Here is a 24,519-nt window from a genome sequence, read left to right as displayed (position 1 = left end):
GAATGGAATTGGGCAAATATTCCCAATGACACAATGAAGCACAAAATGGGCCATTACCAATGTCAGAAAGCTGCATCTACTGCGCTAGGTTTTAAAGTTAAATAAATAAAAGAATATCTTACACATTCATGAATGTCTAGTTTCTGCGAGTTTTGAAGATCTCTCGTCTGCTTCTGTAGCTAAGCACCACCGTTTTATCCTGGATAAAGCCTTGAATTACTGCCATTTCTCCACCTATTCAAATACTTTCTTTTGCCCATGACAAATCAGCCCTATCTAAACTTGAAACTCAAGTCCGGCAAGTCGACGTGACCAAACCTGTACCTGAATAGTCGGTCTTTAAGCTGCATAGTGAAATGTGACAGTCATTTATTTAGGACTACAATGGGTTGTCCTCAAATCGGGTAGGGGACAATACCTGTGTATGTATCATACATCTACAGAATAAAGTATCGTTCGTTACCTTGCAAATTTAAACTTACACATTAATTGCATATGTATATATAAAAAAAACAAGGAATACCTTTCTCACATCGGACCACAATATCACTGACTGCAATAATTACACCAATAACATTTCTAGCTATAGTAAAAGCAAATTGATCCCAGATTTGCTTAGTTGGCAATGTAGGCTTTATAATTCCGAGAAAAGTCACACCCTATATCTAAATTGAGCAATAGTAACACTTTAAAGAACAAAACTACAGCCCCTCATCAAGCAAAAAAAAATTGGTATATGTAACCAAGTTTTCTCCAAGGTGTTGGCTGTCCGACATTGCTGTTGACCAGAAAAGCCTTGTCAAACCACTCTGTTCCATTTGCCACTGCAAACCGTATGGTAACAACCTGCTGATAATTCACAAGGCTATGGTTGAACGGTTTTCGGACAACACCATAATGAGTGATGCAGCAGACTTAAGCTAGATTCCTGACTACATAGCGTCTCATTATTCCAAATGCTGTTAAAAACAAGGTAGAACAAAAGAACAGACTAAACATAAGGGGACGAGGCTGATTTCGAAATGTACTTAGACTTCGCACAAGGCAAAAGCAGAAACCTCAAAATAAGACTTCGTCACACAATTTCTCCAACAGCCTAACAAAAAATAAATAAAAAAAGCAGCTATTAGAAACTCTAAGTACACAAGTGATTCAGATAAAGAAACTAGACAGGCATCCTGGAACTGGTGCCCATAACTATCAACTTTGCAAAGTGTGGTGCCATAACTTCACATATGTAGTTGGACTACTACCCAACTGGCAGCAATTTATATTGCTAACAATATTGCAGGCTATTGATGTGCCATCTTCAATAAATACCCAATGCCTTAAACCATCATGTAATCTAACCAACTAAAAGTATTTGGAAAATAATATTAAACAGCCTTTTGTAATACCACTGTTTGCAGGAGGGGAGGAAGAAAAATCTCAGTTCCAGATATACACCTCCCAACTTTATACAGCATTGTCTTGGTTTATAAGACTGGTGTATTGAGCAATTATCAGCTAAAGAAATTTCCAGACATGAATGGTTGTACGTCAGCACTTTAATCCAAAAACGAACAAAGTAGCACAAGAATATCTGAAGAGAGAATGTGGAATGTGTTCACTAACAAAAAAAAATCGATCTCGTTTCTCCTTATGACAAACTGTTTAAAACTGAAAGTCCTAATTTTTTGAACAAAAACTTTCCAACTACTGTGAGAAACTTTTCTAGACATGCATAACAGTGGTAAACAGGAGCTTAAAACCAAGTCCATTGAGACCTTTTCAGATCCTGTTCAAAGTCAAAAATATCTTGCGTGATCCAATAGGTCTTTCATTTAGCTCATTCACGGCAGCCATTGCTTCATCATAATTGTTAGTGCAGGCGGTAGCATGTCCCGTGGCCATTCCTTTTCTATTAAACTTGATATCTATAGAATCAGGAATGACATTGTAACCATAGAAAAAGTCGGAAATTTCTGCAGTGGTAATGGTGTATGGTAGGTTTTTCATGTGTATTACTGCTCCTGCTGACCTGCTATCAAAGTTGCGATGAGGAGCTGAAATGTAATGATCGTAGTCAATGTGATTGTTTCCCATGTCAAAAGACTCATCTCCACCAGCAAAATCCATCGGATGAGAGCCACTTATCCTTTCTGGAGAACCTCTAAACTCTCTACGGTCAGATTCAGGCAACCCATAGGACCTGTCAGGGCCTTCTGGTAGCGGAATTCTTGTGTAGTCATTTCTATACACTGGAACATCAGTGAAAGGACTAAACTCTTTCATCTGGCCCTCAGAAATACGCCTCAAAAGAACTTCTGTCCCCAAAAACTGTCGACGATTCAAGCCTTCGGCACGCAGTGCTTGTTCTTCAGATGGGAACTTTACTAGGGCTTCTCCCAATCCAACTCCTTTGTTATCAAAAAGCAAGATTATATCGTCTTCATGGAAAAAAAATCCAGTGAAGAACTTCTGAACTTCACCTTTAGTGACATCAAAGGGAAAATTTCTTATGTATATGCATCTCTTTAGACTCGAGGGCTCTCCCCTTGCATAATCCTCATATGGGCGTTCTTGTTTTGGCGGTGTCTTTGTTTCATATGATTCGATTATTTCCTGCATTGCCTTCCGAGGGGCGGGGAGGATGAACAATGGCAGACCCTTAAAGTTGCTTTTGTGTAAACTAAGGCATTTCTCGTATTGCCACTCACTTCTTAACATGACAAAGCCTTCCCTTATCCTGCTGCTGTGCTTATCAAACAGTAATTTGATCTGGGAATCTTCCATATCGGGTACTCCAAAAAATTTCTTAATATCTTCTCTCTCTACTACATACGGTAGGTTTTTCAGATGCACATAAAACTGTTGGTTTTGTGGTGATCTAGACCTTGTTCGTCTCCTGGGTTGTTTGGAGTAAGCTTCATCAACCTTTCCTCCAGCCATCACCCACTTTTCTTCACTTGCTTTAGATATAGATATAAACCTGTGACCTATATATTGATTGTGAAAACCCAATGCTGCTTCAGCATCCTTTGCGCTTCTAAATTTCGCATAGCCATTTCCATTCCTAAGACCGTTTGGTTGCAAAGTAAAAATAAAATCAGCTACATCCAGGCCTTTAAAAAAAATTCTGATTTCTTTCTCTGTTGCACTGTATGGTAGCCCAAAGAGAGATACGTAAAGGTCATCACTGGGAGAATTCACCTCGTTTGTGTCGTATTTCTGGCCATATGATTCGCGGTGTTTCGGCCCACTGTTCTGCAAGCCAGAAACATAATTCTTTTTCTCGAATTTATTTTGATTTGGTCCTTTCTTCACCATTGCTGACCGGTTCATATCACCAGAAGGTGGTACAGCAGGATGCTTTGGATTCTTGTTAGCTTTACGGCTCATTTCTAGCGTATTCTGCATTTCTGTCTTGCTGCTGAGTAAGAGCTGAATTTGTGCGCTCTTAATGATACCCCCATTCCGACTCATGGCTCGTCTGGCATCTTCATCTGCTGCAAATATGACGAAAGCCTCACCAAGATTTCCACCAATAATATGCACTCCTCCATCAGGAATTTGCAAACCAGTAAAGAAATGCCTTATATCAACCGAACCAGCAACAACCGGAAGCCCCTGTAAGCGGATCACTACAGCCATTTTTAGGGTCTGAAAGAATGTCACCTGAAAACCAAAGTGTACAACAATTGTAAATATATAGTAAAAATTTAATATATTCATATATAAAACACATCTGACCTGTACAGTACATAAAACTAAAAAGGTTGGAGAAAGCAACTTACAAAGATCTGAGAAAAGGGAACGACAGAACCAAGACAGCTGCACCCAAAGCAAACACGTATAACCTGATCACATACAGTAGAAAAGGTCACAGATGGACTGATTAGGACCTCTCACGTCCCCAAAACATTAAAAAGGCCACCATACCTTTAGTACTAATTGTCCACTGTCTGCATTTTTTCCTAGGGGTATCTATTGTGCCACAATCAGCATTATTATGTTCTACATCCGACATGCTAATTAACGAACTGCCTAGTGTCGAAGGCGCATAAGCCTTAAAAGGGGTTCAGCAGTTTGTTTAAACTGATGATCTATCCTCTGATAGGCGGGGGTCGGACACCCGGGACCACTGCCGATCAGCTGTTTGAGAAGGTAGTGGTGCTCCAAGGCCTTCTCACTGTTTACCGCAGGGCCAGTGATGTCACGACTAGTATCACCTGGCCTGGGCACGGCTAAACTCCATTCAAGTGAACAGAGCTTAGCCCCGCCCAGGCCAGTTGACACTAGTCACGATGTCACTGGGCCAGCGGTAAACAGTGAGAAGGCCGGAGCGCCACTGCCTTCTCACACCGCTGATCAACAGGGGTCCCGGGTGTCGTACCCCTGCCGATCAGATGCTGATCTATCCAGAGGAGAGCTCATCAGTTTAAACAAACTGCAGAACCCCTTTAAGGCTGTATTACGCCAGCCGATTGTTGGGCAGATCATCGCTGACAAGCATTCGTAGGAATACTAGTTAGCGATGATTTGTGTAATACCAGCTGCCGATTACCCAATGAATGAGCAAACACTCGGTCATTGGGCAACCGTAATCTTTCAGCAGGTTAAAAAAAAAATCACTTGCCGGCGGCAGATCATGCTTTCTAAACACACTCTGCTGTTGGCAAACAATGATTCAGTATGGGGATGAAGGATGGCATTAGTGATCGCTCCTCTTTACACAGTGGAAGTTGCATGTAATAGCAGTAGTCTCCTCCACTGACGAGCAGGGGAAGGAACACTTCCTGACAATCGTCTGATCGCCTGGTGTAAAACAGCCCTTAGCCTCTGTTTTATTGTCCAATTATCACAGGACAACTCCGGTAGCTTGATCTGGCTTAAAGTTGGCCATACACATTACACCTAAAAGATCCTTTTGTTCCCAGGAGAAGCCACTGTCAAGCAGAGCATACATATGTATGGGAAGATTGAGAGAGACAGCCATCACCTGACAGTTCTCTTGTATGTACCCAGCTTTACATCATCTCCTTAGATCACACTCCCTTCAGACAGCAGCCAGTGGGATTCAGAAGCAGAGACCTATACAGCCAGGCCACTGCCACAAGGGTAGTAGAGGAGGTCTGCATTGGATTTATTTCCTGTTCTTCCCCTGCTACATGCAGGTTGCATGGGCCTCTGCTTCTGGAACCACTCTGCAAGGACTGCTGTCAGAAGGCAGCGTGATCTCGGAATACAGCATAAAGTCTCAAGATCTGCGACTGCTTGAGCTGACTAGACAGATCCACTCAGCTTCATGCCCCTTGATACTGGACGCTGGAGACTGCCTGGTTGTAAATGTATGCATTACTTGCCATATTATGGAAAGGAATTGTAAAGAACTGCAGGGGGAATAGAGAAAAACAGAAATTGCTCTGCATTCTGGGGACAATATAAAAATAAATAAAAGGTATGGTAGTAGTTTAACTTGTTTGGGGACAGGACAGGTCCTTTAACACTTCATGCTGTCCACTGCAAATACTAAGGACCTATTCAAATGGTAGAATTTGTCGTTGTAATTTTGGCATTGACACTATGCCAAAATTCCAATGGCAGCCGCATGGTGCCTGCCGTTTTTCAATGGGAGGCAGCGATGCAGTTTGCAGGCCTCGACTGTGCCTAAAGCGAAATTGCGCCTTATAGAAGCAGTGCCCAGACGGATTCCACTCGTGAGTTAGCGCCATTCAATGGAGCTAAGCCATTAACGGCTCCTCAGCAAAGTGAACAACGGTGGTGTTCTCTGCCACGGAGTTTGAGGCAGATTTTGATAATGTCAAAATCTGATGTGTTAACGGGACCTAAGGGTTCAGTAATCAGCCTTCAAGATCATGTCCTGTCTTACCTGCTTAAATTCTGAAGCTCGTTTGGAACTTAACTGTAAAAATAAAACAAAAACAGATATAAATTTCTGGGACATTGAGAGAAAAAAAAAAAAACCTATACACTGCAAGGGCTCAAATAACAGAATAGGGGTGAATTCAGAAGCTGTGGATTTGAAGTGCAGATACCACGTTGCATCAAGTTACATGTGGAAAGACAAGCATGCTGTGGATTTTCACAAGTGCAATGTGCCTATTGTGTTATGGATTTTAGCCAATGTATGGGGTGAAATCTGCAGATAATCCACAGTAAAATCCATATGTAATGTGTACATATCTGAACCCAGGAATGGATGTGACTTGTTCTGCTTAATACAAATGCATCACAAAAATGCACCAAAACCAACTTGTGCTACCAACACTCAATGACACAAGGGGACATTTGTAAAAGCCGCACCATGCTGTGTTTGTAGTGCCACTCGCCAGTACCAAAAGACACATGAACCCAGGACACCAGATATCACAAGAGCCTGTAACAAAGAAACCAGGCCTTTGGGACATCAAATCAGAATGGGTGTCAAGACCGAGCGGTAATTGTCACATGGCGCACACTGGCCCAAATGTACTAATCCTAAACATGGCGTTAATTTAGACAGTCTGTCTAGACCTGCACCAGATTTATCACAGGGGCTCAAGGCTGGATGATGAATGTGATGCGGGGTAAATCCTTTACTCCGACCAACTGTTGGCTGACTTAGGCTACTTTCACACATGTGGCACAGCAATTTGGCAGGGTATTCTGGCAAAGAACAGCCTGCCCTAGTTCTCTGGATTCAGCATAGCCGGACAGTAACGTGTGCTCACTGAACCCGGATTGAGCAGGAATCAGAGGGGATCCAGCCTGTCAAACATTGCTGCATGCAACATTTTTGTCTAGCCGAATCTTGGCATTTACGCCGGGGAGCACACAGCACTATCCAGTTACACCGGATCCAGAGAACTTACCTTAAGGCCCCATTCACACATCCGTCAATTTCGTTCCACATTTTTCGGATCGGAATTGCGGACCCATTCATTTCTACGGATACGGACCCACACTTCAGGGTCCTCAATTCCGTTCCCGAAAAAAATAGAACATGTCCTATTCTTGTCCGCAATTGTGGACAAGAATAGGCATATTCTATTAGTGCCAGCAATGTGCAGTCCGCAAAATGCGGAACGCACATTGCCGCTGTCTGTGTTTTGCTGATCCACGGAACCGCAAAACACGTTACGGACGTCTGAATGGAGCCTTAGACAGATTTTTTACACCATCATTGTGGAGCATCTTAGGCCTCGTACCCTTATCGAGCATGTCAGAAAGAGTGTAGAAACCCTAGATGCGCCAAACTGCACAATCTGTGCCACCTTTTAGAGCGATTTTTTGGCACAGACACATTAGTAAATTTGGGCCACCATGTTTAATTTGTGGTGTACTTTTTTTTTTTTTTAATCTTTCTCACAGGACCGGACCTGTGGATGCAGAGGTCACACTTCATTTTATTTTTTTTCCGGAGTGAAAAATACTCCTCTCGAAATGATACATAGGCATACATAATGTTTGTTCACTTCTGCATAGGAGGCTCAGTTCAGGGTCTCTGTCGCAGGTTCCAACAAAAACTCCGGCCAATAAGAGGCCTGCACGTAGGACTTGTCTGGTAAAAAGACAGGATCCTGAATGGACACTGAACGGACTGTATTACAAGCAATGGGGTTTATTCAGCTGCGGTCGTGTCAGTTATGTATCCTAGTCTGCACTTCCGTTATTTTCCTATAACAGAGCAGAACGGAACTAAATAGGGGTTGTGTGAACTCACCCTTAAGGCCTATTTCAGATGAGTGTGTCCAGTGCGGAAAACACCCTCCGTGTGCGAGTGCGATTTTCCATTACGGAATCACATGGCATCATACGGATTTATAATGCTGTGTGTTACTGCCTGATCTTGCTTCTATAGAATTATACTGAAAGTATTATGCATGAATACACCTGAGTAATATGCTCTGGTGTCTATGATGCTTTCACTGGCGCTATACCCTCATGATCAGCATGTACATCTGGAACTTTAATGGCGTACTTAAGGCTGTACTACACCAGCCGATTGTTGGGCTAATCATCGCTGAACAGCGTTTGTAGGAACGCTGGTTAGCAATGATCTGGCAGTGTAATACTGCCGCCGATTACCTGACAAACGAGTAAACGCTTGTTCATTGGGCAAACAAAATCTTTCACCTGGTTTAAAAATCATCATTTGGCACTAGCGATCACTCCTCCCCATACTATGGAGGAGATCGCTACACGTAATGGTCAGGAAGGGACACTTCTCTTCTGACAATTAGGTGTCTGACCGCCTGGTGTAATACAGCCCTACGTGTGGACTAAAAACACAATCTGAGCGCAGCCCTTGAAGGTGTATAGTGGTTTAATATTGATTACCCTCAGGATGGGTCAATAAGAGATTGGTAGGGATCCGACACCTCCACGGTCGGCTGCTTGAAGAGGTAGCAGCGCTGATAATTACCTGTGCGTCATGTCACTGGTAGGTGATCAGCGGGGCTACTGGGAGTCGGACCCCTCCGATATATAGAGATGACACCTATGGGTGAGACTACTCTACTGGTGCTTTCTTCACATCGGCAACATTTCTGTTCTGATCAGTTACAAAATATAAGTGCCGCATCAGCTGCATTGTGGGCACAAATGACACCCAACACCCCCCCCCCCCCCCCACACGGGTCAGCTGAGCGCTCCATTTTACCAGACAAAAATGTTGTAGCAATGACAGCATGCAGCCCAAGATTTTTGAGGGAGTCTATGACGGTGCCTCCTACACAGATGTAAACGAAGTCTTATGCAAGCAAATAAAATAAAACATCCTTCTGAAACAATAACCTTTGTTATTTTTGATATAAAATATTCATCTAACACAAAGGGAGGGAGAGGGGGGTGAACTGACTCACCCATGCCCCCCCCCCCCCCAAAAACAAACAAACCCCCCCCCCCCCCCCAAAAAAAAAACACACACACAAAAACCTATATCTGGACATGTTGGCATACAACACCCTATATCTAGGCCCACACGGCGGCAGAGAGCACCCTATATCTAGGCCCACACGGCGGCAGAGAACACCCTATATCTGGGCCCACACGGCGGCAGAGAACACCCTATATCTGGGCCCACACGGCGGCAGAGAGCACCCTATATCTAGGCCCACACGGTGGCAGAGAGCACCCTATATCTAGGCCCACACGGCGGCAGAGAACACCCTATATCTGGGCCCACACGGCGGCAGAGAACACCCTATATCTGGGCCCACACGGCGGCAGAGAACACCCTATATCTGGGCCCACACGGCGGCAGAGAACATCCTATATCTGGGCCCACACGGCGGCAGAGAGCACCCTATATCTGGGCCCACACGGCGGCAGAGAGCACCCTATATCTGGGCCCACACGGCGGCAGAGAGCACCCAATATCTGGGCCCACTCGGTGGCAGACAACACCCTATATCTGGGCACGTCTGCATAAGCCTACTTTTAGACTAGCGTTTTTGCTGGACCCGGCACGGTTCAGTAAAAACGCCTCCGTTACTGTTCATAATGGATGCAGATTGTATTAACGGATTCAGTTGTATTAGCTTTACTATACCCAAAACGGACCTGTCATGAACTCCACTGAAAGTCAATGGGGGACGATTTATACTATATTGCGTCAGAGAAAACAGATCCCTCCCCATTGACTTGCATTGTGGGTCATGACGGATCCGTCTTGCTCAGCATCCCAGTGAGTTGAAAGAGCACTATCTGCCAGAATGGAAATCGGCACAAATCAATATTTTCTCTCTGTTCACAATACAGAGGCTTCGTTGGATACATAAATTATCTAAAGAAATGTACTTTTTCCTCCAATATGTTGATTTATAACCTGCTCCATTTGCATCTTAAGCGGGTTACAAGAGGCCTCATCGGAGATGTGTAAGCACTTTTTTTTTTCTTTTCAATAGACTTCATGACTGACAACTCTTCCTGTATAATAACGGTATACAGGAAAAGCTGTTAACCACTGTGTGGGTAGGGCAGGCAGGACTCAGGCTCTCTCTACAAAACAATCTACGCAAACATTTTGAATTAAAGGGAGTCTGTCAGCTACTTTTCAAAGTGCTTGAATTGCATTATAATTCATATACACGTTTCAGAAATGGTACCTTTGTCTGCTTTCTCTGCAGCTGTGATGCTGAGAACCCGAAGTTTGAAGCAATAAACTAATTAGCTTTCCAGTGCCCAGGGGCGTTTTCAATTGCTGCAAGTGCCCAGGCAACTGGGCATTACTAGTCAATAACTCCTTACCTGTGTCCTGCCTACGTCAGTGTCTCTGCTCCTAAAATCCCGTGCTTGTGCACATCACTGCCGGCCCGGGAATGTCCCATACAATACCCACTGTGGGCAGTAACATCACCGATTAGACCGCAAAATGACCCTTTTCGCACCCAGTAGTGACGTGAATGGGATTTCAGAAGCAGACGCTGACATATTGTACGTTGGGCTGACTTACAGAAAGACAGGGAAGGAGTTACTGACCACTGACAGAGGGGCATGGGCACTTGGCTGGCATAGATTTCAGTCTCCAGCCCGGCCCTTTTTCGGGAGAGTGGCGCAGCCAGCGGAGTAACAGCATTTTCACACATTTTTATACGAGTGCCACTGAAAAAGTCACAAATGTGCAGTTTGCAACTTTCACACCACAAAAGTATATAGCCATTGCCTGGTGAGGTGTGATCTGCAGTCATAGGCATAGAATTTGCTGCTGTTCCTGAAGTTATTAACCACCCAATAAATGTTATTATGTATGCAATTTAAACTAGTCAAAGCACCCATACATACCATAAATATGAGGTGAACCTGCCGATTTGAGTGGAGGATCCCCATTCCCCAGCGCCAGGTATCAGCTGTTGGAATTCAATTACTTACTTCCATTTGTTATAGGGGAGATAAGACTTTACCAGGAGTCTGGCAACAGCTTTTTTCCCCACTTAGAGAAAATGAACACAGCTGGGGGAGAGAGCCATCGGTCGACCAACTATTCAGACTACTGCTATTTAATGTGCACGGGTAACTCTTCCCTCATTTGTGAGAACGGTTAGGCCCCTTTTACACAAGCGAGTTTTCCGCGTGGGTGCAATGCAGGACGTGAACGCATATAGCACCCGCACTGAATCCTGACCCATTCATTTCAATGGGTCTGTGTACATGAGCGGTTTTTTCTTTTTCTTTCACACATCAGTTTTGCGTTGCGTGAAAAATCCAGCATGTTCTATATTCTGCGTTTTTCACGCAGCCCTCGCCCAAGAGAAGTGATTGGGGCTTTAATTAAAAACGCATTGCATCTGGAAGCAAGTGTGGATGCAATGCGTTTTTCACTGATGGTTGCTAAGAGATGTTGGTTGTAAACCTTCAATTTTTTTATCACGCGCGTGAAAAAAGCATCAAAACGCGATGCACCCGCGTGGAAAGAAAAAAAAACTAAAAAACTGAACGCAATTGCAGGCAAACTGACTGAACTTGCTTGCAAAATGGTGCGAGTTTCACTGAATGCAACCGGAGCCAATCCGTCACGCTGGTGTGAAAGAGGCCTTAGAGATTGCCTGGACAACGCCTTTTAAACTCCCAAGGTTCGACTATAGACAAAGCAAAGCTCAATCAAACAATACCAATAAAGCTAAACAAAAGGAGGCTAGTGGTCAGTTCCCCTGTTTTCAATGGTAGACCATGTTAATGGTGGACTCCAACTGTATATCACAGCTTTTCTTCTGGGATATTTGGCCACACTCCAGCTGTGTCCTAAAGCACTGTACATACTCTTTACCTCCCCCCTCTCCCTTGACATTCATATTACAGATGAGATTGTTACATGAACTACAGACCCCGGTTCTTCCAGGTGGTGTTTTATTCCCAGATTAGAGAAAAATAAATTCTTCCCAAATCTTGTAGTCCAAGCAAGAGCACAGCGAGTGAGATCCAGTAGATGCTGCATTACATCTTGTAAGGAAAGAGACAAGTGGCTTTGCTCAGTGTGGCTGGAATTCTTTCATGAAAAACTCTGAATATACCATGTGAGGTCCTGTTTTCCAACACAAAAAAAGCTAACATCTAGTCCAAATGGAATGGCCTGGAGGTTAAAATGTGTGTGCTTGATGTATAAACCTATTTGGCTTCATTTCAGTTCTAATAATTTGCCACAACCCTTTCCATGATTGGACAGTGATTTATTAAGATGCAGGTGACCTGTATTCCTGGAGCAATATCAGGACATTCTTATGTTTGTAGCTGAAATACTGTAGAGACGGGTCTTTCTGGGGGTGAGGTTTTCCATTCATACTTACATCCACAAAGGGGGAAAAAAAAAAAAAAAAGGCTACTAAATATGTTGGTAAATGCTCTCATATGGCATGTCTGTGTGATGTCTACCATAACTATGGTCGTCCCCAAAATAAATTATCTTTCTACACCTTTTTATAGACCATATCTCACGACCTTATCTTGCTTTAGAATGCAAAATGGATTGGAAACAGGTTGCTAGTGTCCATCCACATCCGGTTTCAAGATACATCATATTTTCTTCATCTCCTTTTTTGGGTCCAATGTTCAGCTTTGTTAACCAACTGCATAATTCCTGGAAAGTGGTGAAAATGTTAATTATGCTTTAGGGTTGTTATGCTGCAGTCGTTCAAAAGGATACTCATGATTAATTTGCATGTCCATTGTTTCTTGAGGAATTCTTCATGGACATGACCGTATCACCACTGACTATGCCATAATTAAATGGTGCAAATTCCATTTATCTCAAACACCATGGTCTCCACTTAATTATTTCACCAAGCAGTCAACTCTAGACAGCTGTACCTAACAAAACGTTCAGCTGTGCTTTCAAATGCACCATTGCTCACCTTTTAGTAACGTGATCCAGTGTAACTAAACATCTGAATGGAATTGGGCAAGTATTCCCAATGACACAATGAAGCACAAAATGGGCCATTACCAATGTCAGAAAGCTGCATCTACTGCGCTAGGTTTTAAAGTTAAATAAAAATAATATCTTACACATTCATGAATGTCTAGTTTCTGCGAGTTTTGAAGATCTCTCGTCTGCTTCTGTAGCCAAGCACCACCGTTTTATCCTGGATAAAGCCTTGAATTACTGCCATTTCTCCACCTATTCAAATACTTTCTTTTGCCCATGACGAATCAGCCCTATCTAAACTTGAAACTCAAGTCCGGCAAGTCGACGTGACCAAACGTGTACCTGAATAGTTGGTCTTTAAGCTGCATAGTGAAATGTGACAGTCATTTATTTAGGACTACAATAGGTTGTCCTCAAATCGGGTAGGGGACAATACCTGTGTATGCATCATACATCTACAGAATAAAGTATCGTTCGCTACCTTGCAAATTTAAGTTACACATTAATTGCATATGTATATATAAAAAAACAAGGAATACCTTTCTCACATCGGACCACAATATCACTGACTGCAATAATTACACCAATAACATTTCTAGCTATAGTAAAAGCAAATTGATCCCAGATTTGCTTAGTTGGCAATGTAGGCTTTATAATTCCGAGAAAAGTCACACCCTATATCTAAATTGAGCAATACTAACACTTAAAGAACAAAACTACAGCCCCTTATCAAGCAAAAAAATTGGTATATGTAACCAAGTTTTCTCCAAGGTGTTGGCTGTCCGACATTGCTGTTGACCAGAAAAGCCTTGTCAAACCACTCTGTTCCATTTGCCACTGCAAACCGTATGGTAACAACCTGCTGATAATTCACAAGGCTATGGTTGAACTGTTTTCGGACAACACCATAATGAGTGATGCAGCAGACTTAAGCTAGATTCCTGACTACATAGCGTCTCATTATTCCAAATGCTGTTAAAAACAAGGTAGAACAAAAGAACAGACTAAAAACATAAGGGGACGAGGCTGATTTCGAAATGTACTTAGACTTCGCACAAGGCAAAAGCAGAAACCTCAAAATAAGACTTCGTCACACAATTTCTCCAACAGCCTAACCAAAAAAAAAAAAGCAGCTATTAGAAACTAAGTACACAAGTGATTCAGATAAAGAAACTAGACAGGCATCCTGGAACTGGTGCCCATAACCATCAACTTTGCGAAGGGTGGCGCCATAACTTCACATATGTAGTTGGACTACTACCCAACTGGCAGCAATTTATATTGCTAACAATATTGCAGGCTATTGATGTGCCATCTACAATAAATACCCAATGCCTTAAACCATCATGTAATCTAACCAACTAAATGTTTTTGGAAAAAGTATTAAACAGCCTTTTGTAATACCACTGTTTGCAGGAGTGGAGGGGGAGGGGGGGGGAAAGAAAAAGCTCAGTTCCAGATATACACCTCCCAACTTGTACGGCATTGTCTTGGTTTATAAGACTGGTGTATTGAGCAATTATCAGCTAAAGAAATTTCCAGACATGAATGGTTGTACGTCAGCACTTTAATCCAAAAACGAACAAAGTAGCACAAGAATAACTGAAGACAGAATGTGGAATGTGTTCACTAACAAAAATCGATCTCGTTTCTCCTTATGACAAACTGTTTAAAACTGAAAGTCCTGACTTTTAGAACAAAAACTTTCCAACTACTGTGAGAAACTTTTCTAGACATGCATAACAACAGTGGTAAACAGGAGCTTAGAACCAAGTCCATTGAGACCTTTTCAGATCCTGTTCAAAGTCAAAAATATCTTGCGTGATCCAATAGGTCTTTCATTTAGCTCATTCACGGCAGCCATTGCTTCATCATAATTGTTAGTGCAGGCGGTAGCATGTCCCGTGGCCATTCCTTTTCTATTAAACTTGATATCTATAGAATCGGGAATGACATTGTAACCATAGAAAAAGTCGGAAATTTCTGCAGTGGTAATGGTGTATGGTAGGTTTTTCATGTGTATTACTGCTCCTGCTGACCCGCTATCAAAGTTGCGATGAGGAGCTGAATAGTAATGATCGTAGTCGATGTGATTGTTTCCCATGTCAAAAGAATCATCTCCACCAGCAAACTCCATCGGATAAGAGCCACTTATCCTTTCTGGAGAACCTCTAAACTCTCTACGGTCAAATTCAGGCAACCCATAGGACCTGTCAGGGCCTTCTGGTAGCGGAATTCTTGTGTAGTCATTTCTATACACTGGAACTGGAGCATCAGTGAAAGGACTAAACTCTTTCATCTGTCCCTCAGAAATACGCCTCAAAAGAACTTCTGTCCCCAAAAACTGTTGCCGATTCAAGCCTTCGGCACGAAGTGCTTGTTCTTCAGATGGGAACTTTACTAGGGCTTCTCCCAATCCAACTCCTTTGTTATCAAAAAGCAAGATTATATCGTCTTCATGCAAAAAAAATCCAGTGAAGAACTTCTGAACTTCACCTTTAGTCACATCAAAGGGAAAATTTCTTATGTATATGCATCTCTTTAGACTCGAGGGCTCTCCTCTTGCATAAGCGTCATATGGGCGTTCTTGTTTTGGCGGTGTCTTTGTTTCATATGATTCGATTATTTCCAGCATTGCCTTCCGAGGGACGGGGAGGATGAACAATGGCAGACCCTTAAAGTTGCTTTTGTGTAAACTAAGGCATTTCTCGTATTGCCACTCACTTCTTAACATGACAAAGCCTTCCCTTATCCTGCTGCTGTGCTTATCAAACAGTAATTTGATCTGGGAATCTTCCATATCGGGTACTCCAAAAAATTTCTTAATATCTTCTCTCTCTACTACATACGGTAGGTTTTTCAGATGCACATAAAACTGTTGGTTTTGTGGTGATCTAGACCTTGTTCGTCTCCTGGGTTGTTTGGAGTAAGCTTCATCAACCTTTCCTCCAGCCATCACCCACTTTTCTTCACTTGCTTTAGATAGAGATATAAACCTGTGACCTAAATATTGATTGTGAAAACCCAATGCTGCTTCAGCATCCTTTGCGCTTCTAAATTTCGCATAGCCATTTCCATTCTTAAGACCGTTTGGTCGCAAAGTAAAAATAATATCAGCTACATCCAGGCCTTTAAAAAAATTTCTGATTTCTTCCTCTGTTGCACTGTATGGTAGCCCATAGAGAGATACGTAAAGGTCATCACTGGGAGAATTCACCTCGTTTGTGTCGTATTTCTGGCCATATGATTCGCGGTGTTTCGGCCCACTGTTCTGCAAGCCAGAATCATAATTCTTTTTCTCGAATTTATTTTGATTTGGTCCTTTCTTCACCATTGCTGACCGGTTCATATCACCAGAAGGTGGTACAGCAGGATGCTTTGGATTCTTGTTAGCTTTACGGCTCATTTCTAGCGTATTCTGCATTTCTGTCTTGCTGCTGAGTAAGAGCTGAATTTGTGCGCTCTTAATGATACCCCCATTCCGACTCATGGCTCGTCTGGCATCTTCATCTGTTGCAAATATGACGAAAGCCTCACCAAGATTTCCACCAATAATATGCACTCCTCCATCAGGAATTTGCAAACCAGTAAAGAAATGCCTTATATCAACCGAACCAGCAACAACAGGAAGCCCCTGTAAGCGGATCACTACAGCCATTTTTAGGGTCTGAAAGAATGTCACCTGAAAACAAAAGTGTACAACAAAAATTGTAAATATATAGTAAAAATGTAATGTATTCATATATAAAACACATCTGACCTGTACAGTACATAAAACTAAAAAGGTTGGAGAAAGCAACTTACAAAGATCTGAGAAAAGGGAACGACAGATCCAAGACAGCTGCACCCAAAGCAAACACGTATAACCTGATCACATACAGTAGAAAAGGTCACAGATGGACTGATTAGGACCTCTCACGTCCCCAAAACATTAAAAAGGCCACCATACCTTTATTACTAATTGTCCACTGTCTGCATTTTTTCTAGGGGTATCTATTGTGCCACAATCAGCATTATTATGTTCTACATCCGACATGCTAATTAACGAACTGCCTAGTGTCGAAGGCGCATAAGCCTTAAAGGGGTTCAGCAGTTTGTTTAAACTGATGATCTATCCTCTGATCGGCGGGGGTCCGACACCCGGGACCACTGCCGATCAGCTGTTTGAGAAGGTAGCGGCGCTCCAGGAGTGCCGAGGCCTTCTCAAACCGCTGATCAACAGGGGTCCCGGACCCCTGCCGATCAGATGCTGATGATCTATCCAGAGGATAGCTCATCAGTTTAAAGAGGACCTTTCACCGATCCTGACATTGTGAACTAAGTATCATGACATATACAGTGGCGCCCAGGGATCTCACTGCACTTACTATTATCCCCGGGCGCCGCTCCGTCCTCCGGTATGTTCGAGGACTTGGTTATAGTAGGCGGAGACTGCCCTTGTTCTGCTGGGCGTCTCCTTCTCCTAGGCTGTAGCACTGGCCAATCGCAGCGCAGAGCTCACAGCCTGGGAGGTTTTTTCTCCCATGCTGTGAGCTCTGCGATGGGCCAGTGCTACAGCCTAGGAGAAGGAGACGCCCAGCAGAACAAGGGCAGACTCTGCCTACTATAACAAAGTCCCCGAACATACCGGAGGACATAACAGAGCGGCGCCCAGGGATAATAGTAAGTGCAGTGAGATCCCTGGGCGCTGCTGTACATGTCATGATACTTAGTTCACAATGTCAGGATCGGTGAAAGGTCCTCTTTAAACAAACTGCAGAACCCCTTTAAGGCTGTATTACGCTAGCCGATTGTTGGGCAGATCATCGCTGACAAGCATTCGTAGGAATACTAGTTAGCGATGATTTGTGTAATACCAGCTGCCGATTACCCAATGAATGAGCAAACACTCGGTCATTGGGCAATTGTAATCTTTCAGCAGGTTAAAAAAAATCACTTGCCGGCGGCAGATCATGCTTTCTAAACACACTCTGCTGTTGGCAAACAATGATTCAGTAGGGGGATGAAGGATGGCATTAGTGATCGGTCCTCTTTACACAGTGGAAGTTGCATGTAATAGCAGTAGTCTCCTCCACTGACGAGCAGGGGAAGGAACACTTCCTGACAATCGTCTGTCTGATCGCCTGGTGTAAAACAGCCCTTAGCCTCTGTTTCATTGTCCAATTATCACAGGACAACTCCGGTAGCTTGATCTGGCTTAAAGTTGGCCATACACATTACACCTAAAAGATCCTTTTGTTCCCAGGAGAAGCCACTGTCAAGCAGAGCATACATATGTATGGGAAGATTGAGAGAGACAGCCATCACCAGACAGTTCTCTTGTGTGTACCCAGCTTTACATCATCTCCTTAGATCACACTCCCTTCAGACAGCAGCCAGTGGGATTCAGAAGCAGAGGCCTATACAGCCAGGCCACTGCCACAAGGGTAGTAGAGGAGGTCTGCATTGGAACCTCTGCTTGCCCTCTGTGGATTTATTTCCTGTTCTTCCCCTGCTACATGCAGGTTGCATGGGCCTCTGCTTCTGGAACCACTCTGCAAGGACTGCTGTCAGAAGGCAGCGTGATCTCGGAATACAGCATAAAGTCTCAAGATCTGCGACTGCTTGATCTGACTAGACAGATCCACTCAGCTTCATGCCCCTTGATACTGGACATTGGAGACTGCCTGGTTGTAAATGTATGCATTACTTACCATATTATGGAAAGTAATTGTAAAGAACTGCAGGGGGAATAGAGAAAAACAGAAATTGCTCTGCATTCTGGGGACAATATAAAAATAAATAAAGGTATGGTAGTAGTTTAACTTGTTTGAGGACAGGACAGGTCCTTTAACGCTTCATGCTGCCCATTGAAAATACTAAGGACCTATTCAAATGGTAGAATTTGTCGTTGTAATTTTGGCATTGACACTATGCCAAAATTCCAATGGCAGCCGCATGGTGCCTGCCGTTTTTCAATGGGAGGCAGCGATGCAGTTTGCAGGCCTCGACTGTGCCTAAAGCGGACTTGCGCCTTATAGAAGCAGTGCCCAGACGGATTCCACTCGTGAGTTAGCGCCATTCAATGGAGCTAAGCCATGAACGGCTCCTCAGCAAAGTGAACAACGGTGGTGTTCTCTGCCACGGAGTTTGAGGCAGATTTTGATAATGTCAAAATCTGATTTGTTAACGGGACCTAAGGGTTCAGTAATCAGCCTTCAAGATCATGTCCTGTCTTACCTGCTTAAATTCTGAAGCTCGTTTGGAACTTAACTGTAAAAATAAAACAAAAACAGATATAAATTTCTGGGACATTGAGAGAAAAAAATAAATAACCTATACACTGCAAGGGCTCTCAAATAACAGAATAGGGGTGAATTCAGAAGCTGTGGATTTGAAGTGCAGATACCACGTTGCATCAAGTTACATGTGGAAAGACAAGCATGCTGTGGATTTTCAGAAGTGCAATGTGCCTATTGTGTTATGGATTTTAGCCAATGTATGGGGTGAAATCTGCAGATAATCCACAGTAAAATCCATATGTAATGTGTACATATCTGAACCCAGGAATGGATGTGACTTGTTCTGCTTAATACAAATGCATCACAAAAATGCACCAAAACCAACTTGTGCTACCAACACTCACTGACACAAGGGGACATTTGTAAAAGCCGCACCATGCTGTGTTTGTAGTGCCACTCGCCAGTACCAAAAGACACATGAACCCAGGACACCAGATATCACAAGAGCCTGTAACAAAGAAACCAGGCCTTTGGGACATCAATCAAATCAGAATGGGTGTCAAGACCGAGCGGTAATTGTCACATGGCACACACTGGCCCAAATGTACTAATCCTAAACATGGCGTCAATTTAGACAGTCTGTCTAGACCTGCACCAGATTTACCACAGGGGCTCAAGGCTGGATGATGAATGTGATGCGGGGTAAATCCTTTACTCCGACCAACTGTTGGCTGACTTAGGCTACTTTCACACTGCCGTTCAGAGCGGGTCCGTCTGATGTCTTCACAGACGGATCCGCTCCTATAATGCAGACGTTTGGATCCGTTCAGAACGGATCCGTCTGCATTATAGTTTAAAAAAAAATTCTAAGTGTGAAAGTAGTTCAGACGGATCCGTCCAGACTTTACATTGAAAGTCAACGGGGGACGGATCCGTTTGAAAATTGAGCCATATTGTGTCAACTTCAAACGGATCCGTCCCCATTGACTTACATTGACTTAGTTTGCCTCCGCACGGCCAGGGACACCCGAACGCTGCAAGCAGCGCTCGGGTGTCCGTCTGCTTAGCGGAGGCTGAACGCTGCCAGACTGATGCATTCTGAGCGGATCCGCATCCCCTCAGAATGCATTGGTAGCTGGACAGATGCGTTCGGGGCCGCTTGTGAGACTCTTCAAACGGAACCCCGACGCTAGTGTGAAAGTAGCCTTAGGCTACTTTCACACATGTGGCACAGCAATTTGGCAGGGTATTCTGGCTAAGAACAGCCTGCCCTAGTTCTCTGGATTCAGCATAGCCGGACAGTAACGTGTGCTCACTGAACCCGGATTGAGCAGGAATCAGAGGGGATCCGGCCAGTCAAACATTGCTGCATGCAACATTTTTGTCTGGCCAAATCTTGGCATTTACGCCGGGGAGCACACAGCACTATCCAGTTACACCGGATCCAGAGAACTTACCTTAAGGCCCCATTCACATGTCCGCCAATTTCGGATCTATTCATTTCTATGGGGCAGCAAGATGTGATGCCCGGATACGGACCCACACTTCAGGGTCCTCAATTCCGGTCCCGAAAAAAATAGAACATGTCCTATTCTTGTCTGCAATTGGGGACAAGAATAGGCATATTCTATTAGTGCCAGCAAAATGCGGAACGCACATTGCCGCTGTCTGTGTTTTGCTGATCCGCGCAAAACACGTTACGGACGTCTGAATGGAGCCTTAGACAGATTTTTTACACCATCATTGTGGAGCATCTTAGGCCTTGTACCTTTATCGAGCATGTCAGAAAGAGTGTAGAAACTCTAGATGCACCAAACTGCACAATCTGTGCCACCTTTTAGAGCGATTTTTTGGCACAGACACATTAGTAAATTTGGGCCACCATGTTTAATTTGTGGTGTACTTTTTTTTTTTTTTAATCTTTCTCACAGGACCGGACCTGTGGATGCAGAGGTCACACTTCATTTTATTTTTTTTCCGGAGTGAAAAATACTCCTCTCGGCATTTTTGGCAAGTATTCCTAGCCGAGGAGTAGGAAAGTTGCAGTAATTCTAAGAAATAATACATAGGCATACATAATGTTAACGACTTGTTCACTTCTGCATAGGAGGCTCAGTTCAGGGTCTCCTGTCGCAGGTTCCATCAAAAACTCCGGCCAATAAGAGGCCTGCACGTAGGACTTGTCTGGTAAAAAGACAGGATCCTGAATGGACACTGAACGGACTGTATTACAAGCAATGGGGTTTATTCAGCTGCGGTCGTGTCAGTTATGTATCCTAGTCGGCACTTCCGTTATTTTCCTATAACAGAGCAGAACGTAACTAAATAGGGGTCGTGTGAACTCACCCCTAAGGCCTATTTCAGATGAGTGTCCAGTGCGGAAAACACCCTCCGTGTGCGAGTGTGATTTTCCATTACGGAATCACATGGCATCATACGGATTTATAATGCTGTGTGTTACTGCCTGATCTTGCTTCTATAGAATTATACTGAAAGTATTATGCATGAATACACTTGAGTAATATGCTCTGGTGTCTATGATGCTTTCACTGGCGCTATACCCTCATGATCAGCATGTACATCCGGAACTTTAATGGCGTACTTAAGGCTGTACTACAGCAGCCGATTGTTGGGCTAATCATCGCTGAACAGCGTTTGTAGGAACGCTGGTTAGCAATGATCTGGCAGTGTAATACTGCCGCCGATTACCTGACAAACGAGTAAACGCTTGTTCATTGGGCAAACAAAATCTTTCACCTGGTTTAAAAATCATCATTTGGCACTAGCGATCACTCCTCCCCATACTATGGAGGAGATCGCTACACGTAATGGTCAGTAAGGGACACTTCTCTTCTGACAATTAGGTGTCTGACCGCCTGGTGTAATACAGCCCTACGTGTGGACTAAAAACACAATCTGAGCGCAGCCCTTGAAGGTGTATAGTGGTTTAATATTGACTATAATGTGGAGAGAAACTGATAAAGAAGATCGCGGCACTCACCGGAGTAGAAACAATGTTGCTGCTTTATTAGAAAACTTCTTTGAAAGATACAACATTGCAACATTGTTTCTACTCCGGTGAGTGCCGCGATCTTCTTTATCAGTTTCTCTCCACATTATGAACTATTGACCTAGCCTCTACTTCGCTGAGCACCACGTTACGGAGTACACCTAACCACAGCAGCGGTTTCTCATTATCAACAAGGCTATACCAGTGAAGGCAGTGCCGCCTTATTTCATTTATCTTCTACGTATTATAGTTTAATATTGATTACCCTCAGGATGGGTCAATAAGAGATTGGTAGGGATCCGACACCTCCACGGTCGGCTGCTTGAAGAGGTAGCAGCGCTGATAATTACCTGTGCGTCATGTCACTGGTAGGTGATCAGCGGGGCTACTGGGAGTCGGACCCCTCCGATATATAGAGATGACCTATCCTGGAGGCTACTCTACTGGTGCTTTCTTCACATATCTAGGCTTCATTCACATCGGCAAAAACATTTCTGTTCTGATTAGTTATAAAAGAAAAATAAAAGTGCCGCATCAGCTGCATTGTGGGCACAAATGACACCCAAACCCCCCCCCCCCCACGGGTCAGCTGAGCGCTCCATCATTTTACCAGACAAAAATGTTGTAGCAATGACAGCATGCAGCCCAAGATGTTTGAGGGAGTTTATGACGGTGCCTCCTACACAGATGTAAACGAAGTCTTATGCAAGCAAATAAAAAAATATAAACATCCTTCTGAAACAACATGTCATTTTTTATACAAAATATTCATCTAACACAAAGGGAGGGGGGGGGTGATCTGACCCCCCCATCCCCCCCCCCCCCCCCCAAAAAACAAAAACCTATATCTGGACATGTGTGCCTAAAAAAAAACAACCCTATAGCTGGGCCCACAAGGGCGGCAGAGAACACCCTATAGCTGGGCCCACAAGGGCGGCAGAGAACACCCTATAGCTGGGCCCACAAGGGCGGCAGAGAACACCCTATAGCTGGGCCCACAAGGGCGGCAGAGAACACCCTATAGCTGGGCCCACAAGGGCGGCAGAGAACACCCTATATCTGGGCCCACAAGGGCGGCAGAGAACACCCTATATCTGGGCCCACAAGGGCGGCAGAGAACACCCTATATCTGGGCCCACAAGGGCGGCAGAGAACACCCTATATCTGGGCCCACAAGGGCAGCAGAGAACACCCTATATCTGGGCCCACAAGGGCGGCAGAGAACACCCTATAGCTGGGCCCACAAGGGCGGCAGAGAACACCCTATAGCTGGGCCCACAAGGGCGGCAGAGAACACCCTATATCTGGGCCCACAAGGGCGGCAGAGAACACCCTATATCTGGGCCCACAAGGGCAGCAGAGAACACCCTATATCTGGGCCCACAAGGGCGGCAGAGAACACCCTATATCTGGGCCCACAAGGGCAGCAGAGAACACCCTATATCTGGGCCCACAAGAGCAGCAGAGAATACCCGGCACGGTTCAGCAAAAACGCCTCCGTTACTGTTCATAACGGACTCAGTTGAATTATCTTTACTATACCCAAAACGGACCTGTCATGAACTCCACTGAAAGTCAATGGGGGACGATTTATACTATATTGCGTCAGAGAAAACAGATCCGTCCCCATTGACTTGCATTGTGGGTGATGACGGATCCGTCTTGCTCAGCGTCCCAGCACGCTGCTCTCCGGTGTGAGAACGGAACGCAGTTTGGAGCACTCTGTTCTGTTCAGTTACGTTGTGTCCCCATTGACAATGAATTGGTGACTAAACTGGAGCGTTTTTTTCCGGTATTGAAAATCAAAAGCTAGTGTGAAAGTAGCCTAAAATACCCTATATCTGGACACATGCACAAAACGCAAAAAAACAATAAAACTCGTGTCAGGCATGCATAAAAAAACAAAACATTAATATACATCCGGACACATTCAAACCTCCACCAGCCCTGTGCCCTGGAGGTCACATCAGAAGAGATCGCAAATCCATCCTAAAGATTGCATTTCCACGGGCCGAAGCACCACAAGTCCCAGCACGGGTCTCCTGCACTACAGACAGAGCGCGTGCTGGAGCCACCAACCTGCCCAGGCGCGTGCACCCCCCACAATAACCGCTCTCCCCCTCTGAACTACACCGCTAACGCTCAGCCCATCGTTACCGAATATCAGCCCCAGTACCGAGAACAGATGAGCGCGCCGCGTCTCCCAAACGCCAAATTCAACCTGTTCCAAGATGGCGCCCGCCTTACCCCTCGAGTCCCACAGAACGACTAGAACGTTCTGGTTTAGACGCGACAGTGACGTCACTGACTAGCTATTGGCTCCAACGAACAGTCGCCGATCAGAAGGTAGACATTTCGTTGGTTATCCTCCGTTGTTTAAGCGGTAAAAGACAGCTCCGCGGTGTGACCATTGACGTGGAGCATACGTAGACTGTACTTTCAAA

At 44.3% G+C, this 24,519-nt stretch overlaps 2 protein-coding genes across 5 annotated transcripts; both read right to left on the bottom strand.

The window, feature by feature from the left end:
• Nucleotides 1–1,581: 1,581 nt before the first annotated feature.
• On the bottom strand, nt 1,582–6,392 carry LOC121002262 (RNA-binding protein 12B-like). Of its 2 annotated transcripts, XM_040433648.1 has the most exons (3): nt 5,873–6,392; nt 2,021–3,657; nt 1,582–1,925 (listed from the first exon to the last, which is right to left on the bottom strand). In XM_040433648.1, the coding sequence occupies exons 1-3, from the start codon at nt 5,945–5,947 to the stop codon at nt 1,904–1,906; spliced, it is 1,734 nt and encodes a 577-aa protein (XP_040289582.1). In that variant the 5' UTR covers nt 5,948–6,392; the 3' UTR covers nt 1,582–1,903. The 2 variants fall into 2 exon arrangements, with proteins under 2 accessions (XP_040289582.1, XP_040289581.1); XM_040433647.1 differs by having other exon boundaries at nt 1,600–3,657; nt 5,873–6,387.
• A 7,999-nt stretch (nt 6,393–14,391) lies between these two features.
• On the bottom strand, nt 14,392–24,336 carry LOC121002263 (RNA-binding protein 12B-like). 3 transcript variants are annotated; one of them, XM_040433649.1, is made up of 3 exons: nt 24,233–24,336; nt 19,064–19,096; nt 14,392–16,526 (listed from the first exon to the last, which is right to left on the bottom strand). In XM_040433649.1, the coding sequence occupies exon 3, from the start codon at nt 16,500–16,502 to the stop codon at nt 14,634–14,636; it is 1,869 nt and encodes a 622-aa protein (XP_040289583.1). In that variant the 5' UTR covers nt 16,503–16,526; nt 19,064–19,096; nt 24,233–24,336; the 3' UTR covers nt 14,392–14,633. The 3 variants fall into 3 exon arrangements, with proteins under 3 accessions (XP_040289583.1, XP_040289584.1, XP_040289586.1); XM_040433650.1 differs by having other exon boundaries at nt 24,297–24,330; XM_040433652.1 differs by having other exon boundaries at nt 24,252–24,316.
• Between the last annotated feature and the right edge of the window lie 183 nt (nt 24,337–24,519).

Source organism: Bufo bufo, chromosome 5 (assembly GCF_905171765.1).
Source record: "Bufo bufo chromosome 5, aBufBuf1.1, whole genome shotgun sequence".
Classification (NCBI taxonomy): Eukaryota; Metazoa; Chordata; class Amphibia; order Anura; family Bufonidae; genus Bufo; species Bufo bufo.
The sequence above is the reverse complement of the archived record's forward strand: the minus strand, read 5'-3'. Positions and strand labels throughout refer to the sequence as shown.